Source organism: Triturus cristatus, chromosome 7 (assembly GCF_964204655.1).
Source record: "Triturus cristatus chromosome 7, aTriCri1.1, whole genome shotgun sequence".
NCBI lineage: Eukaryota > Metazoa > Chordata > Amphibia > Caudata > Salamandridae > Triturus > Triturus cristatus.
The window spans coordinates 977224556-977241854 of NC_140590.1; the positions used below are offsets into that span (position 1 = coordinate 977224556).

At 41.0% G+C, this 17299-nt stretch overlaps 1 protein-coding gene across 1 annotated transcript in view; it reads left to right on the forward strand.

Moving 5' to 3' along the window:
• SPOCK1 (SPARC (osteonectin), cwcv and kazal like domains proteoglycan 1) overlaps positions 1–17299 on the forward strand; it is a 1975354-nt gene that overhangs the window by 621789 nt on the left and 1336266 nt on the right. Inside the window, exon 3 of the mRNA XM_085618015.1 lies at positions 5265–5310. Within this exon, the coding sequence (XP_085474141.1) occupies positions 5265–5310 (46 nt within the window). The remainder of the gene's footprint in view (positions 1–5264; positions 5311–17299) is intronic.

Below are 17299 nucleotides of genomic sequence, written 5' to 3' on the forward strand. Positions count from 1 at the left end.
CACCTTAGACCCTAGGGTGCTGCTTTGGCATCAATTAAAAAAATCTCTAATAACGCACCCTCTCACGGGGCCCACCAGGCATCACAGCACTGGACCGGCAAGGAGCAGCACCCGATGATGAAGCATGTCACCATAGGGTGAGTGAGGGCATCTTTGCTTACAAGCTCATGCTTCCATGGGATCCTACATAATTCCAGGGATAATCTCGCTGTAGGTCCCACATTTCGGAACAGTATACTTATATGGCTTTGTGATACTTAGGGAGAGTGTATAATGGACCGTCAGTCTCCCTGTCCTCCTTTCTGCAGGAAATAATATCAACAGTAAAGTTAAGAATGTAATTGGATATGACTTTATTAGGTATAATTCCTCATGAATGAAAGAAATCTAAAGGATCAAATGTTATACCAAAACAAACTGTGAGTAAGTCAGCCCCATTTGTTTTCTTAAAACAGCCATGTGGACCAGCAGCTCTCATGAGTCTGACATTTGAAGCAGGCAGGGCTCTGAAAAACTGGTTTAGTATGTGAAAAGATTTGTTCTAGGAAGTATGCATGTAAAAAGTACACAACCCTTCCAGATTCCTGGGCACAGTGAAAATGGTTCACAGGACTAGGCAGAAGAAATGCCTTACTGTAAATGATCCACTGCAGATCTTCCATGTAGGCCACTGCGTTTCTGTTTGTCGATCTAAATCTGACACCTTAAATCCATCCACGGGTAGAGAGGAAATTCTTCAGTGATTCAGTAGGAAAGTTCTTCTGTCTTCTTTATCTATAGTCTACTCTCTATTGGGAGTTGGTCAAGCAGAACATTAATTTTATAATGGAGCAGTCTATTGACCCTCATTCGTAATTAAAACAAAAATGCTTGTTCCATTGACATCCTCATACAGGGTTAACTAGTTATTGCAAACTGGTTTCAATGTGTTTTATTAAATTGAGCAAATGAGAGTAAAACAAAGGGGGTCATTACAATGCTGGTCGGACCGCAACCAACCGGCCGTCGGTTGTGGTCCGACCGACATCTGCCCCTGTGGTCCGACCGCCGTATTACAATGTAGCAGTCACAGGCAGCAGGTAGAGGGGCTGACCACTGCTGTCCCAACGGGTTCAAGGAGCCCGTCGACCCAGCAGTCAGAATGTATTCCCTACAATAAGGCGGTGCCTCCTCAGGCACCGCTGTAGGGATTACAGTGTCCCTTTCCGTCTGCCTGTCTATGGTGGTCTGACTGCCATCGAAAAGTAGACAAAAAGGGACTTTGGGGGCCCCTAGAAATATCCCTGCCCCCCTGAGCCACTGCTATGGGGTTTGAGGGGCGTCTGTAGTTTCCCCCTAAACATCCTGATTTGGGTGGCAGAAATGGTGCAGGGATGTTTTAAAAAGTGCATTTTTCCTATTGTGGCTTGTACTCGGCCTGCAGCACAAGCCAGAATAGGAAAGATACACTTTCCGACTGCCGTGAAGGCGGTCACATCATTATTAGGGAAGAGGGACCTCCAACTCCTTGCCGGGCAGTCAGTTTCAGAAAAGATGCCTGTTGGACGCTCACCCAACCGGCATCGTAATTAAGCCCCAAATCTAACATTTTTCACAAAACTTTACAAAATGTGCAAATATAAAAAAAAAAACATCCTTCACTGGTGCAAAGTACACCTGAATGTACTACAACTATAGAGTACTTTTGTGCTCACATTCAGCAGAATTACAAAATGGTCTGGTATGTCAACTTAGAGTAATAACATCTCTTAAGATTTTAAAAGAGCACATGTAACTGAGACCTGGTCAGCATGCTGTAGCGTCTTCAGTGTTCAAAATACCAAACATCAAGGGTAAGTAGTTGCTGGAGCACAGCAAAAAGTTGGTCTTTTTATGCCCCCTTTTCTGAGTCTGTTAGAATAAGCATATGAAAATGTCTCTTTGCCTGGGGTAGATCTTATAATATTAGTGGGCATTCATAGGTAAAGTCAGTATGGTTTACTGTTTTGTCTGCAGTAACACTTTATTATACACATACGGGGAAATCTGCTTTAGAGTGCAGTGTCACTTCCCTTAGGCCTCCCACAAAGTCCTGTGAGGTATGGAACTGGGGCTGAAAGTGTATGCCCAGTTCAAATACGCAGGTTTCTTTCCCTGGAATAGCTCAGGATCAGAGCTGAGACCTTTTGTCACCCTGCTGGGCCAAGTAAATTACATTGCTTCCCACCAGAAGGATAAAAGACACTCCATACAAAAGCAGTAATTAACTATGCTTCCCTCAGCTTCTGAGGAGGAAAGGGTGGTGAAGAAAATCTGCATCTGTTAATTAGCTGTCACACTATACCATGGCTGGGATAGCACAGGCCCACTGAACAAATGAGGAAGCCCAGACACCTGTAGTCAATACAGGAGGTGGATCCTCTTTGAAGTTTTGGTAGGAAAGGCCCTGGCACTGATGTCAGTGAGGGGCGGATCTGAGGCTCCCGTAGGAGATTTGACCCTTGACCTCTGGATGGCTCCATCTTGAACTGTTCCAGCATGCTGTGCAGGAGGGTTGGGACAGGGGTGGAGAGGTGATGTGGCACCCTAGGATTGGCCTTGGGTGCCTGGCTTCTAGAATTTCCACCCCCTTTTCAACATTGACCCCAGGACCACTGGGTCTCTCCATGGGCCAATGAGGCTGGCCCCCTTGTATCCCTGAAGGATACGTTGAGAGAAGATCTGGAGGCTCTACCTCAGAAAGAAGAGAGGAGCACCAGATACAAAGACCATGTGAAAAGCTGGTGAAGAGTGCCAGTAGGAATAGCTCCCTAGAAAATGCACCCTTTCTAGGCCAGTAGGCCAGGAGGCCTGCTAGAAGTGCTTCTGGCGGTTAGGGCTCACCACCAATAGTAAAACGAGCCCAAGATCATGCAAAATGGTCTAACGGGCTGGTGATATCCACATATGAAGCTCTGCGACCTTTGACCCCTTTCAAGGATCGAATTGCTTGGGGCTCCGCCGCCTCTTCCTCAAATTATCCTGTGGGTGGGCCAGGGTGCAAGGGTCGATGTGAGGATGATCTTTCTGTTTTACCCAGGGTGGGAGCATGCATAGGGCCACCTTCCCAAGCTCAATTCCCCTGGGGCCTGGATCTCCCAGGGGATGACACAGTAAGAAAATGGGGGAGTGCCGTCTAGCCCACCCAACAAGAAGATGGAGGCTCCAGGACCCCATCTCTGGGCTCCCAACAAAAGAAAACCAATTGGAAGTGCCGACACGGTCCACCCAGCTGTGGTGGGCACGCCCTCGCTCCCAGTGCCCGTGTCTGGGGGAGCAGAGCAGTCACCATGAAGAAGACACACTGCCCTCATGGAGCGGGCAGGGGAGAAACACGCTTCTGGCTTTACTCACTTTCAGGAATGCTCTATTTAAGTATGTAGGGTCACGTGCACTGGACTGTGTATATTGTGTTTTTGGTCTTAATATTACTGAAATGTGTGCAAGGTATATGAACCTCTCTGTATTTGAATCCTTTTGATGGACTTGAACACCTGTCACATATATTATAGAACGTTGTTGGTGCAATATTTCATGGTGACGATTGGGTATTTTCATGGTTACATTTGTTTGGCTGTGTTTTAAAAAACAAATCTTTTTATTAGGTTTCTCAACAACGTACAGCAATGCAGTATTCGCATTACAGCACTAGACATGGTCGCCATCTGGCAGATCCCCACTTCAGTGCAGCCACCACGTCTATTTGTAATGGAGTCCTGTGACCTCTTCATACCCACTCATCTCATCACCCGCCTGGGGACCCACTGTAGGAAGCTGCCTCGCTGCCCAACTTGACCCCCCCCTGACTCACCCTGCTCCGAGACCACCTTGTAACTTTCCATGGGCCCCATACCCTCTCAATTTATATGGACACCCTCTAGGTTGGTAGACTACCTCTTCCGCCCTCATGCACCAGTTCATGTTTGAGGTCAGTTATTGCACTATATCCCTCCTAACGACCATCAAAACCACATTGCAAAAAAGGTGTGAGTACCTGTCCAACGTCTGCTCCCCCCAGAGGCCCACAGTTACAAATTGGGGAGTTAGGGTTAGGTAACAATTCAGGACTGATAGATCTTGCCTCTCACCATTTCCCGGTATCCTCGGGCATTCTCACAATGTGTGGCTCAATGTCCCTCTCTGTTGACATACCTGAGGCACTGGTTGCTGTCTATCTTGACCCTCTTGTGGAAGTGGGTTCTCCTGTAGTATTGCCTATGGAATAGCTTCAGCTGTACCAACCGAAATTCTGCTTGGATAGCTACCTCTATGGGGTATCGGCAGGCCTCACCCAGGCGTCGTCCTCCAGTGTCCCCAAGACACACTCCCATTTCCTTCATAGGACATCCAAGGGAGGCCAGCTATGCTTGTACAAGACTGCGTGTTTATTGAGTGTGGCCCCAATGCATGATATTCCAAAGGCGTTTCCTCCTCAATATCGCGGAGGAGGTCCCTATAACCCAATAGGCTATGTTTCACCTGTTGATATCAGAGATATTGGCCTCTGATCAGCTTGAATTGTGACTGGAGTTCAGGAAAAACAATTGTCTCTCCCTCCCTTCAAATGTTTCCCACTTTTGAGATGTCTAGCAAGTTCCAAGTTTTGTGGCCCTCCACATGCTTCAGTCATGTTAGCAGGGTGGATTCCCATAGTGGGATCTCAAGCATCACCTGCCCCATCCAGCCCATTGATCTCGGCACCTCCCGCCATAACTTCACCACCAGTTGACTGGACTTGGCAGTTGATTCCCCCTATCTGCCCTGTATAGCCAATGGGGGTATCCCTCTGGGTTCATTACTCTCCTGTCTTCATTTGTTAATGGTTCCTTCCGATATGAAAGCATTTATATGCACAATTTACTTGTTCACCCAATGGAAGCAAATTGGAGTGCTCCTCGAGCACTGCTGCTGTAGAAGATTGACAGGTGCACCCCTGAGATTTTTTTGTTGCTCTCCAACCAGTCAAAAACCTATAACAATTGTAGATGAAGAACTACAGATTCAGACTTTTGATAGCTCGGTTTACCTGCAAGTCGAACCAATTAAAATAGCGCATGCAAATGAAATACCACCCATACCCAATCTCTACATCTAAATTGCACATTGTTGTGATGTCAAGAAAGTAGCTTTTAATATAATTTGAAGACCAGTTCTGACTTTACTGTCAATTATTTTACTTTTTAGACAGATATATGTTGAAATGTAGCTATATAAAATTGTAACATATTTGTTTTATTTTAATATAGGAAGATTATCTCAGAAGTTGGAACCCAAGCAAACCTTTTGATCAAGGTAGGGCTTGCTTTTATTAAGAGATAAATTAAATGACACCTATGCATACATTAGATCATGTTAATTATGTGCAAACTGTGCTGTGATATTGACCAGCATTTTTAGAAGATATCTGCATTGCCACTGTAAAGCACTTGCTAAGGAATAATTGCTATAATCCAAATGTATGACTTTATATTACCATCAAAACTGAGAGAAAATTTTCTTCAGGTGCACACTGCACAAGAATAACAGGAATTTGTGATTGCTATTCAGACAGTGCTATTTTTTTTAATTAGTCTGTTCTTATAAAAGGTAAATGATCTGTTTTCCTGGACTTCCCTCCCCATCCACCCATAGAAGAACCTTTATACAGAAGTGAGAAAATTAGCATTTGCAGTTTGAAGTTGAATATTTGAACTTTGCATATGGATTTCAATAACCTTTTTGTTGTATAAGCATTGGTGTTCTGTATTGTTTGTTAAGTATTCTGCTAAATAGTTTTGTCTCATTTTCTAAATGTTTTAGCTGACTAATTGGTGCTTTCACAAGACTGATAATGACAGTCCTTACAGAAGTTTGATTGTAAATTATAATCTCTCAATTGTGATATTTCAAAACATAATCATATTTTACAGAATGTGATTTGTAGCTCACTGTGTAGCCAAACAAGACATTTTCTACAAATTTGAAATATCATTTCTTATTGCACATTGTGTTTTTTAATTCAATTTAAAATGTAGACAAATCTGGGGCATCAATACCACTTAGGAATCTTCTTAGACAGTACAGTAATACTTTTGTTTAGGAGATATTTATTTATAGTTAATGATGGTTGTAATTATTATTGATAGGTGCATACTTCTTTAAAAGTCTATTCAGAATCAGAGATGCACTTACAAAATAGAAAGAAGGCCAGTGACAGCTCATAAAGCCTGTTTCACAATTTTTTTTATACCTGTTGGTGCCACTTGCACGTGTAAAAAAACATGGCATTTCCACTAATGAATGGAAAATATTGATTCAAAGGAACAGGATATTCAAGTGGAATTTAACTCACTAGTCACGTAAGTAGCCAACTATTTCCATGTGAGTAAGTGTGGGAGAAAATAGAGAGAAATTAAGGGAGACCAGTCTGGTATCGTTATGCGAGATGCACTAGAAAATCGACGGAGAGCTCCAAACTTCAGCCCTCATAAACGGTATGGAAGCGTCAGCCAGCTGATCCCTTTCACAGTCCTGCTGCCACCTTTTGCCAGACGTGTTTCAAATTGCACATTCTTCTTCAGAGGCTGGTGGTATCTGGAAACTTGCAATGTCCAACCACAGTCCCTCTTTATACACGTAGTGGCGCGCCCTCTGATGGGCCACTCATGATGAGTCTGCGTGGTGTCTTCTGGGAGTAGTAGTGTTGGGGGAGAATATTTACATCCCTCTGCGGTGCATTTATTAAACTGTTGGTAAATTCGAGTATGCACAGGATTCTCAAAGTTTGTGTATACCTACATAGAACCTTATTTGTTGGTGTTCTATAGATATTACATGTTTCCCCAGTCACAGATATTGTGAAGCCTCTAATCTTCATCTTAGTACTGTGGAAAATCAACCATACTAATACGTTTACACATACAAATGTCTGCAAACCCCAACTACAGGAATCAGGATCCAAAAATTTGTTATGCACATATGTTTACGTTGGAGCACATAAAATGTAGTGAATTGGGTTCTTTGAATTCTGATTGCATTTGTGAATTGGGCTCTCAATAACTAAGTTCAGTCAACACATTTGTAAGTATTAGTCTGTGATAATAATCTAATGTCATGAATATGTACAATTGTGCCTCATACATAGAAAAGCAAATATTTTTAGCAATATACTAAAGTGAGGATTTGGCCAGATGGTGAGAATAAGATGCTTACCTGGAGATTCTCAGGCAATGAACACATGTGCCCCTTAAAAGTCATAAAAGACTTGCTTGTAGAGGTCAGTTTTCAATAGTTGCTTCAAGTAAAGGGGTAGAAAGAAAACAAAACCCTGAATCCAGCAAGAGTTACACATGCAAGGAGCCTTGAGATTTGAGTGCTTTGCATGCTATATCAGTATAAATCTCTATCCTGCATCTTTTTTCAGTTTGAATCATTGTCTCACATTGAGCTGATTTAATGATAATGTAACTGTGAGAAATCGGGTTGTTGGTTGAGTGGGGTGTTAACTCTGCTCAAGCAACAGCCACAATCCCTGTCAGGGTGAACCACAAAAGTCCTTAAATTAACCAAAACCTAACCCTCTGGCACAAAAGCAGTCAGGCTTAACTTAGAGGCAGTGTGTGAACTATTTATGCATCACACAAACAGATAACAAAGTAAAAACACAACACAAGAAACATTCTAAACCATTCTAGAAAAAGAGCAAATGTTAATATATAAAATGGTACCAGAATGACAAAAAACCAATCAGTAGAACCAGAGATATGCAATATTAAGGTCCCAATTTTTGGCTTTTGGCTATCTGGGCACCTTTAACACCACCACCAAGGGTCCAGAACTGGAGGGGCACCGCTTGAAGGACTGGAACTCACTCAGGCTGTCCAGGTGTGGATTCAAGATGGGTGGAGCCTTTTTTTGTCCTTTAGGCTCTGATTAGGAAGACAGCCTAACTAGCCCATGGTGTCACTCTGGTAATTCTGTGTTGAAGAGGTGGAAGAAGGCTGAAACAGCAGGACAGGCCTCTGAGGTTTCAAGGCACACATCAGGCAGCAAAGCAGTCCTTTCAGGTGCAGCAAAGCAGTTTTCTGAAGTGCACAGCAGGCAGTCCTTTGAGAGTCCTTGCAAAGGTGTATGAAGGGGAACAAAAGAATGGGTCTAAGGGTCCTATTTTTAATACCTGGTTCCCTATTTGAAGTAGCAGAAGTTTCTAGAGAATTTCCTTTGAAGTGCTTGATGTTTCCTGCCTCCCCTACCCTTACTCCAAGCTGGCTGCATCGACAATGCAGTGGTGACAAGTCCTTTGTGTGAAGGCACACCGTTTTGATTTCAAGCAGGACTCTGCCCAACTTCGCCCTCATCCTGCCAGTGATGTCCCATCCAAGCACACTTAATCCCCCATTGTGTCGATGTCTGCGTGGACTTAAAAAACAAAGCTGACTACACCCAGTCATGTGAGCAAGGAACAGGCTGCAGGCTCCAAATAGTTAGGGCAGAAAAATGGCTACTTTCTAAAAGTGGTATTTTTAAAATTGTAATTTAAAATCCGACTTTATCATAAAAGTTTTAAATTGCAAATTCTCAGACACAAAATATGAAATTTGTACCTGTACCCATTCAAAAGTTATCACTTATTAAATGTAATAATGTAACCCAATGTTATCCTATGGAAGAGGTAGTCCTCACAGTAGTGAAAAGCAAATGTAGGAGTTCACTACCAGCACACGTAAAACTTAAAAGTGCATTTCTAACCTTTTAATTACAATAAACCCTGCCCTGTGGGTTACCGAGGGACTACCATAGGGGTGACTCATATGATGACTCATATGCAATAAAAGGGAAGTGTAAGGCTTGGCAGGGGTGTTATATTGCCATGTCGAATTGGCAGTTTATAACTGCATTCAGGTTGCCATGGCAGGCCTGGTACATTTTTAAAGGGGCTATAGGAGTGGGTGGCACAATAAGTGCTGCAGGCCCAATAATAGCATTTAATTTACAGGCCCATGGTATATGATATACTACTTTACTAGTGACTTATAAGTAAATTAAATATGCCAATTAGGAGTAAGTCAATTTTATCATGTTTTAGGGAGTGAGCACAAGGACCTAAGCACTGGCTAGCTGTGATAAAGTGCATAGAGTCCTAAGGCTAAGAAAAACATATTCAGCAGAAAGAGGAAGGTAAAGGCAGAAAGTTTGGGGATGACCCTGGAGTGAGAGCCAAGTTCAACAGTAACATACATTGAAATGTTATTAGGGTTCACACGTAATTGTAAAACGATTAACTTGAAGAAATGTGCATGAAAAACCCCATAAGATACTCAAATCCAAAGTGCAGTCTTTAAATGAGTTAATTTTATTTAACTTATTTATGAAATAACCATAAGGAATTTTATGTAAATCTTTTTTTAATAGTTTGCTGTCTTTCAAATGATACATGCCATAGCATCTGTACAAAAACTGTACAAAACACTTTCCCCATGGGTTTGCTCCAGCAAACTAATTGGAACGAATAAACAATATGTTCCAGTATTTAACTATAATGAGCTAACACAGGTGTTACTTAATTGTTGCTGGTGAACTTCTTGTTCTTTATTAGGGAAATGCATTCAGATTGTAGAATTGAGTGAGATTCCATACAAACTGCTTGGCCTCCTGCTCCGAAGATTATAACTGCAGCATTTTAAACAGCTTTTTTGTTATATTTAACTTTTCTCTAGTAGTTAACTGTCCACCACTATGCAGTGTTGTGCTAGTGATACTTTAACTATAAATTCCCTTTGAAATTCTATTTCAAATGGTGAAAATACTACTTCACTGGACATGTGAAAAGATACATTAGCATTACGAGTTGAAATGACCATGGACAGGAAACCCCAAAAACCTAAAACTTGTTTTTGTGAAAGTGTAGAACTGAACAGGGGGACCTCTTTTACTTATCTGGGAGTACTTTTTGATGAGAGGGGTACCTCAACAGAAAGTAAAAGTAAATGCGATGGCAAAGTCAATGGCCGATGTGAATGGATTTGTGCAGCGACTAGGGGCTAAACCAATGGATGCAATGCTCAATATCAGTAGGTCTAAATCTATAGCAATTGCATTGTAAGGCTCAGCCATTTGGGGATATAAGTTAATGGAAGGGATACAGACAGTTGAAAATAAATTTCTATGTTCCCTACTTTTTGTACCTCAATCCACTCCTACTTTTTCAATTCACCAGGAATTAGGTGTTGGTTACGTGGCAGACAGGTTGAGGCAGTCTCCGGTGCTTTGCTGGCTTAAAACCTAGCTTAACCCCCAATTAACGCTGAACCATAAGATAATCAGGGATTGTGTCACCCTGGACCGAGCTAACAAAATTCCATGGCTAAACTATGTTAAGAATACTTTAACTAAGCTTGGACATCCAGACTTATTCGACTCCCCGGATAAAGTAAGAAAAGATGATTTAGCATGGGTAAAAATACACTCACTGGATTGGATGAAGGTAGAGTGGGAGGAGATCGAATTAATGAAACCGACAGTTAAAGTCCATTTTCTGCTAAAAACCACCCCCGAGATTGAACCTTATATGAGGATTGTCACGAAGCCATTTCACCGCCTGCTCTTAACCAAATTTCATTTTAATCTAATTAATTTTTTTCTGGGTAATTTGCAAGGTTGGAGCAGGACGTGCGATTCCGGTCCTTGTACCTGTGATAATTTTTCAATACAGGATACAATGCATTTTATTATGTTCTGTGACCACTATAGCGATATCCGCAGGAGGTTCATAGTCCCAATTTTAAAAGGGAAAGGTTTTATGCAGGTTAAACCCTTTACTGTACTTACAAATGCTTAATGACCCATGGGAGATTTTTAATATTGCAAGCTTTCTTGTCGCAGCCGCGAGACTTAGGAAAATTCGGCACCCTATGTTAGCATAAGAGTATTTGTAAAGTCCATGTTATTACTCTTTTAATATTTGCCTTTTTATTAGTAAATTATTTTTATTGCAGTGATGTACTGTTTTTATGGTTTTACCCACAGCCAAGATTTTTATGCAACTTCATGAACTTTGTCTTATTCCCTCCCTAATTTACTCATATTGCCCTATTGTTGATGATTCGGTTATGATATTATATTGTGTATTGTATGTGTTTTTCTAGTGTACTATTTGTGTTTTATGTATTGTATTGCGATTTAATGCATGGTAGTTTTATGGTTTTTAGTAACCGAATAAAGTGGTTTTGAATTGAATTGACAAGAGAAATCTTTTGACAGGAACACATAGCCTTGGTAGTCAAGAGAGTGAGTGTAAAGGAACATTTGCACTGTAGGAAAGTTTTTGCCATACTTGGATGCATTTTTTATTGCAACCAGATATTAACTAAGCCTTCCTATGATACACCTGTCTTTGCTGTTCCGTAGTGTGGGAGTGCACAATGCATCAAGTGCATAATAAAACAAAACTATCTTCCAAATTCTGCCTCTGTATTATCTTGAGACACCCATCTATATAAACAGGCAAAAATACTCAAAATCATGCAGTTTCAAATTAATGCCATTTTTGGAGGCTAAAATCATTAACTGCCGACATAGGATATTTAAGTGAAATCACAGGTAGTGAAATCTCAATATGGCTTCTATATTGATATACATTTTACTAGGGGGCAAACTGTGGTCACTAAAAATCTTTGACTCATCAGTGAGAAGAAAGTTGGAACAGAATGCAAAGCTAAGATCTATTCCGTACTTCAAAATGATTGATCTAGAAATTAACAACCATAATAAATTGTCTTGCTCTTTGTGACCTCTTTCCATGGTTCGGTAGATATACCCCTCTCTTTACTACCATCATTGCAAAATTTAAGCAGATATTCATTGCTTTTTCTTTTGCTTTCATTCACTCTACAGCACTGTGAGATTGCAAAGCAAGGTTGTAATTAAATTGTAAAATTAACAAATTAAGAATAGAGACAAACTGGAAGGTGACTTGCCTGGAACAGAAGACTCTGAAGCAAAGCTCAATATTTGTTTCTGTGTACAAAAGATGTCTTTGGATTGAAATGAATTTCTAATTAATTATGATTTCTTTTTTGTAGTGCTTGTAAAAAAAGGCTTCATCAAAAATGTCCATATAATGTTTATGTTTGTGGACGAAACAAAATCCATACTTATGACATTTTGATGTCTGCATGCATGTATGTAGTTTACGTTGCACATGTGTAGCTACAGAGCAATGAACTGCTGCACAACAGTAGTTGCTTTTCATAGAGAATATGGACGCACCAAATGGTTACAGAACAACTGGATGAAGGGGAATAAATGCTGAGGTGGGGGAGCAAGGGTTGCATGAAGGAATTGGTCATTATAGTAAGGAAAAAAGGCGGTTAAGTGGATTCTCTTCAGGTAGAGCCCAGGAACCAGGAAGTTCCAGAGCAATGTATGTCCCAATGTTTCAAGGTGTTGTGTATTTTACTATTGAAGATAAGAATGTTCTTTTGCATATAATGAGAGATACAGAAAGAGGGATTAACCTATTTCTCCTGTTATTTCTTTTCGATGCAATAATGTTAAGTCCCTTTTAGTAAAGATATAAAGAGCAAATTTGTATACTTTTCAAGGATAATAAATATAAAATAGCCATTTTAATGCTACCAATATTGAGATGCATGTTATACTGTTGTATGTTTGCGAACATCTGTAATGTTGTCAGATATTTAAAAGATCTAGGGCCTCGTTTTGAGTTTGGTGGAGACTTACTCCATCACCAATGTGAGGGAATAACCCTTCCCCCAAGCTGTAGATCAGGCCCCCAGTATTTAATGTATTTAGATCCTATGCATTTTTATAACATATTACTTCACTGGCTCAGTCAGTTAAACCCTTGGGACAGAATCCCTACAATAAAATGATACTGGTAGATTATATTTAGTTGGAGAAACATTCCTACAATTATATATTTGTCACCTATGTGATATAACCTACCTGGCAATGTATATGTTGACTAAGGTACAAAGCTGGTGGTACACTTTGAACAAACTACAACAAGAATTCAAAACAGGGTCAGGTCTCTATTCCAGGTGCCCCTTCGCTGCCTCAGGAAATTGTTGTTGGACTCGCCATATAACTTTTGCCCTCATGGACGGAAAGCTGAGATTCCCTTCATTGAATGAATAAATGAGCAGATTTATTAAGCGCAAACTAATGCCCAGAGGCGTCTTGGTGTTTGATTCCCATCACCTTTTCCATCTACTCTTCCAGTGGCCAAATGTGTTCATTTATTATTTAGTAGCCAATTTGAATGACAGATTCTCATTGAAGTACTGTTCCTCTAATGTGTTTTCACCTTTTTCTCTCAATCTTTTCTCCCTCTCCTATTTCTTGCATCATTTTGCTTTCCTGTTGTTGGAAATTACCCTTTCTGCATGGTCTCCCCAAACCTTATGACTTCCTCCTCCCCTTTTTACTGAATTAGTTTTTGTTGGCTTTATGACTCTGGGCACTTTAACACTGCTAACCAGTGCTAAAGTGCATGTGCTGTGTGCTTGAAACATGGTAACATTGGTTCATCCTCAATTGGCATATTTCATCTACTTATAAGTCCCCAGTAAAGTGTACTACATGTGCCCGGGACCCTTTCATTAATTGCTACTAGTGGGCTTGCAGCACTGATTGTGCCAACCACTTAAGCAGCCCTTTAAACATGTCTCAGGCCTGCCACTGCAAAGCCTGCATGTGCAGTTTAAACTGCCCTGTTGACCTGGCAAGTTAACCTCTTGCCAGGGCCAAACCATCTTTTTTTAATACATATAAGTTGCCCCTAAGGCAGTGTCTGGACAGGCCAAGGGCAGGGTGCAATGTATTTAAAACGTAGGACCTGTACCTGTAAGATTTATATGTCCTAGTAGTGAAAAATACTTACATTTGTTTCTCACTACTGCAAGGCCTATCTCTCCTATATGGTAACATTGGGATTACCTTATCCTATTTTATATGTGTAATTTCCAATTGGGAAGAGATTGGACCCCCAAGTTTGGTGTCTGGAATCACAATTTAAAATGTAAAACTTATGGTGAAGTCGGATTTTAAATTGTAATTCTGAAAGTGTCATGTTTAGAAAGTTTCTAAACATACACAGGGGAATCCAGTATTCCCCCAGGGAACTAGGTACATCAGTTGCAACTAACATTGTTCCTGGAGGATTTTATTTTAACATTTCTTTTAAGTTGGTCATAGGTTCCAACAGTGTTATAAAAAAAACACGTAGGAAACTCACATCAGAGAAAGCGTGCTTTTGTATGCAAATTGTTTTCCATAAAAACACATATTTTTAAATAATTTAATAGAAAATAAATCGATGCCATCAACACTGACACCCCTCTAGAATAAGATCCCACATAGGCAACGTTCATAAGGAGTTAATCCCAGGATTCTGGGTTTGTAGATTCCTCTTAATGTGCAAAGGTTCAGAATCCAAATCTAAATGTCCAATGTTTTACAATAGTATGGACTCAAGCTGCCCTTAATACCATATCTAAGGTCAAGAAGGAGGAACCATCAACGTTTCGGTCTCTAGGTGTCAATGGGTCAGCGAGACCATCATCAGGAGTAAGTGTTGAAAACAAACATGAACCTTAATAAACACAAAAGGAATTTAGTCTATGTAAGTAAGCCTAGAGAACATGTAAACTTACAATGTGCATTGCTTGTCAACAACAAAAGACACCCTGTGTAGTGTCACCCATGACAAATTTACCAAATACTGACTCCTAAGTGCAAAAACATTAGCCATGCAAATAACGACAACCAAAAGCGTACACCAAACTAAATGTAAAATACGACAAACTACCAATAAACTTACCAGAGAGAGAAAGTTACATCATTAACACCTCTCTAGTCAAAGACAAAGAAGATGGGGCAAAATATTACTTAGCACCAAGGAAAGTGGTTGATCACTCACCACTTAAATGAAAAAGTATCAATTGAAACGTCTTACTAAATCAACATGCCACCATAAGCAAACTTAAGTATCTACAATGAGGCACCAAAAAACACTGGTCAGTACTTCTATCCTGTGTTATGATCAGCCACAAGAAGACTCACAACATATAACACTCCATATATGGGAAGGTCATTATAGTACTTACATCGGATGCTCCAGTCATCTGCTTAGAGACGCAATACGTTTGTTGTCAACTGCACAAAAGACGCTGAACATGCTTAGGACGTGCAAGGATGCACACGCCTCAGCATGGGTCACATTATCCCGCGTGGGATTGTGATGGCCATCATTAAAGTGGATAAATTAGTCACTAGACTTATACACCTTACTACTCTAACAGTGCCTCATCCGGGTAAATGTGATTAAAAAACAATTAGAAAACAGAGAACAATAAAAAAAACAAGCACCCCCAATCAGGCCATATATATAAAAAAATAAAATGACCATCGCCAACGTGCAAGCTAACCAAATGAATGTATATATACAAATAAAAGGGGAACAGGGAGAGCAGTATATCCCCAGGTGACAGTATAGCTTATCCAATGTGGCTGATCATATATATCCGGGAAATTTAGAGTTAAGAGAAATCTTTGCCTCTCCAAGATCCTGGTATTAACTCCTAAGGAAATATGTCTTTGTGGCATCATATTCTAGAGGGGTATCACTGTTTATGGCATTGATTTTTTTCTATGAAATAATTTAAAAATATGTGGTTCTGCGTAATACAAATTGTATACAACAGTATGCTTTCTCTGATATGAGTTTCTTATGTGTTTTTTCTTAACACTTTTGGATCCTATGAGCAACTTAAAAAAAAAGTTAAAACAATTCTGACGGGACATTGTTAGTTGCAACTTTTAGCAAGTTGGCATTTTCTTACTTTAGTGATTTAGTGTTTGCTGCCTGTCTGTGATTAAACGTCTGGGGTGGGTGACAGCTGGGCTTTGTGCATTCCCTCTAGGCAGCCACACAAAGGGAGCTTAGGTGTGACTTGCTGGTTCATCCACATCCTGATGGGTCATCTTGGGCAGCATGGCTGGGAGAAGTTGGAAACAGCCTCACAATTACACCTGAATAGGCTGTGTCCTGTCCATACACAAAGGGCTTCATACACCCCTGTAGTAAGTCTGGAGCCAGGGTAGGAAGGTCAGCTCTGAGTACTTCAAAGGCATCTCGTTTAAGTCTACCCCAGTTCAAAGGCCCAACTGATTATAAGTACTGGACCTCAGACACCACCACTTCAGTACGCTTCTGGACCTGTGGCTACTTTGTCAGAAAGATGCACTTCTGTGCTGCTACAAGGACTGCCACTCTGCTTGACCGCTACTCTGCTGGACTCCTGCTTTGCTGTGCTATCCTTTTGCCTGCTTCCCTCTTGCCTGAGAAGTGAAGAGGACTGTACCTGCATCTCCACAACCCAGAACCAGAATAACTCTGAAGGTTTGCTGGCTTTTCACCTGATTGAACTCTTGAAGGAATAATAAGCTTACGATCATTCTGCTCCTGCACCTGGAATCTGCCATCTGTGAGACTGCCCTGCCAAGTAGTGCCACCAGAGTCTTGGATCCTTGGAAGTGGGCCTAAGGTGTTTTACTCCAGTCAAACCGATGCCTCCTCTGCTGCAAGAGCCAAATCAATGCATCGCCAGTGTCACGAGAACAGGATCGGCACATCACACTCTGAAGCAGCCCATCATCCCCCGAACCAATACATTGCCGTCACTGAGTGGATAACATTGATGCATCGCCTCTGCCGCATGGAGAAACCCGCTGTATTGCTCTGGAACCGCTGCATCGCTGAACTAGTGCATCGCCCTCAGCAACCAATGCATCGCTGCTGTACCATGTAGAAAATCGACACATCACCTTAACTGCACGGAGAATACAGATACATTGCTCGGCTGTACCCCGCATCTTTGTCGATGCAGCCAGGATTACAGGACTTTTCCCCAGCAGGCCTCACTGTATCCCTGTATCCAGTCGGCGCTCTATTGCATTTGGCCTGAACTCTCGGTTTGTCCTGGTCTGACACGACCAGATATCCCAAATAAGCACTTATTGCTTCTAAACACTATTTTACAGTTTATTATTTAAAAATTATTATCTTGACTTCCACTTATTGGATGTTTGTCATTTTGGACTTGTTGTATTTCTAAAATGAAGTTCTAACCTGGTGTGAAATCTTTTTGTGTGTTTTTTTCACAGTTTTACTGTTTGAAGTGTTGCACAAATACTTTACACATTGCCTCTTAAGTTAAGCCTGACTGCTCTGTGCCAAGCTACCAGAGGGTGAGCCCAGGTTAATTTAGGGTGTGTTTGT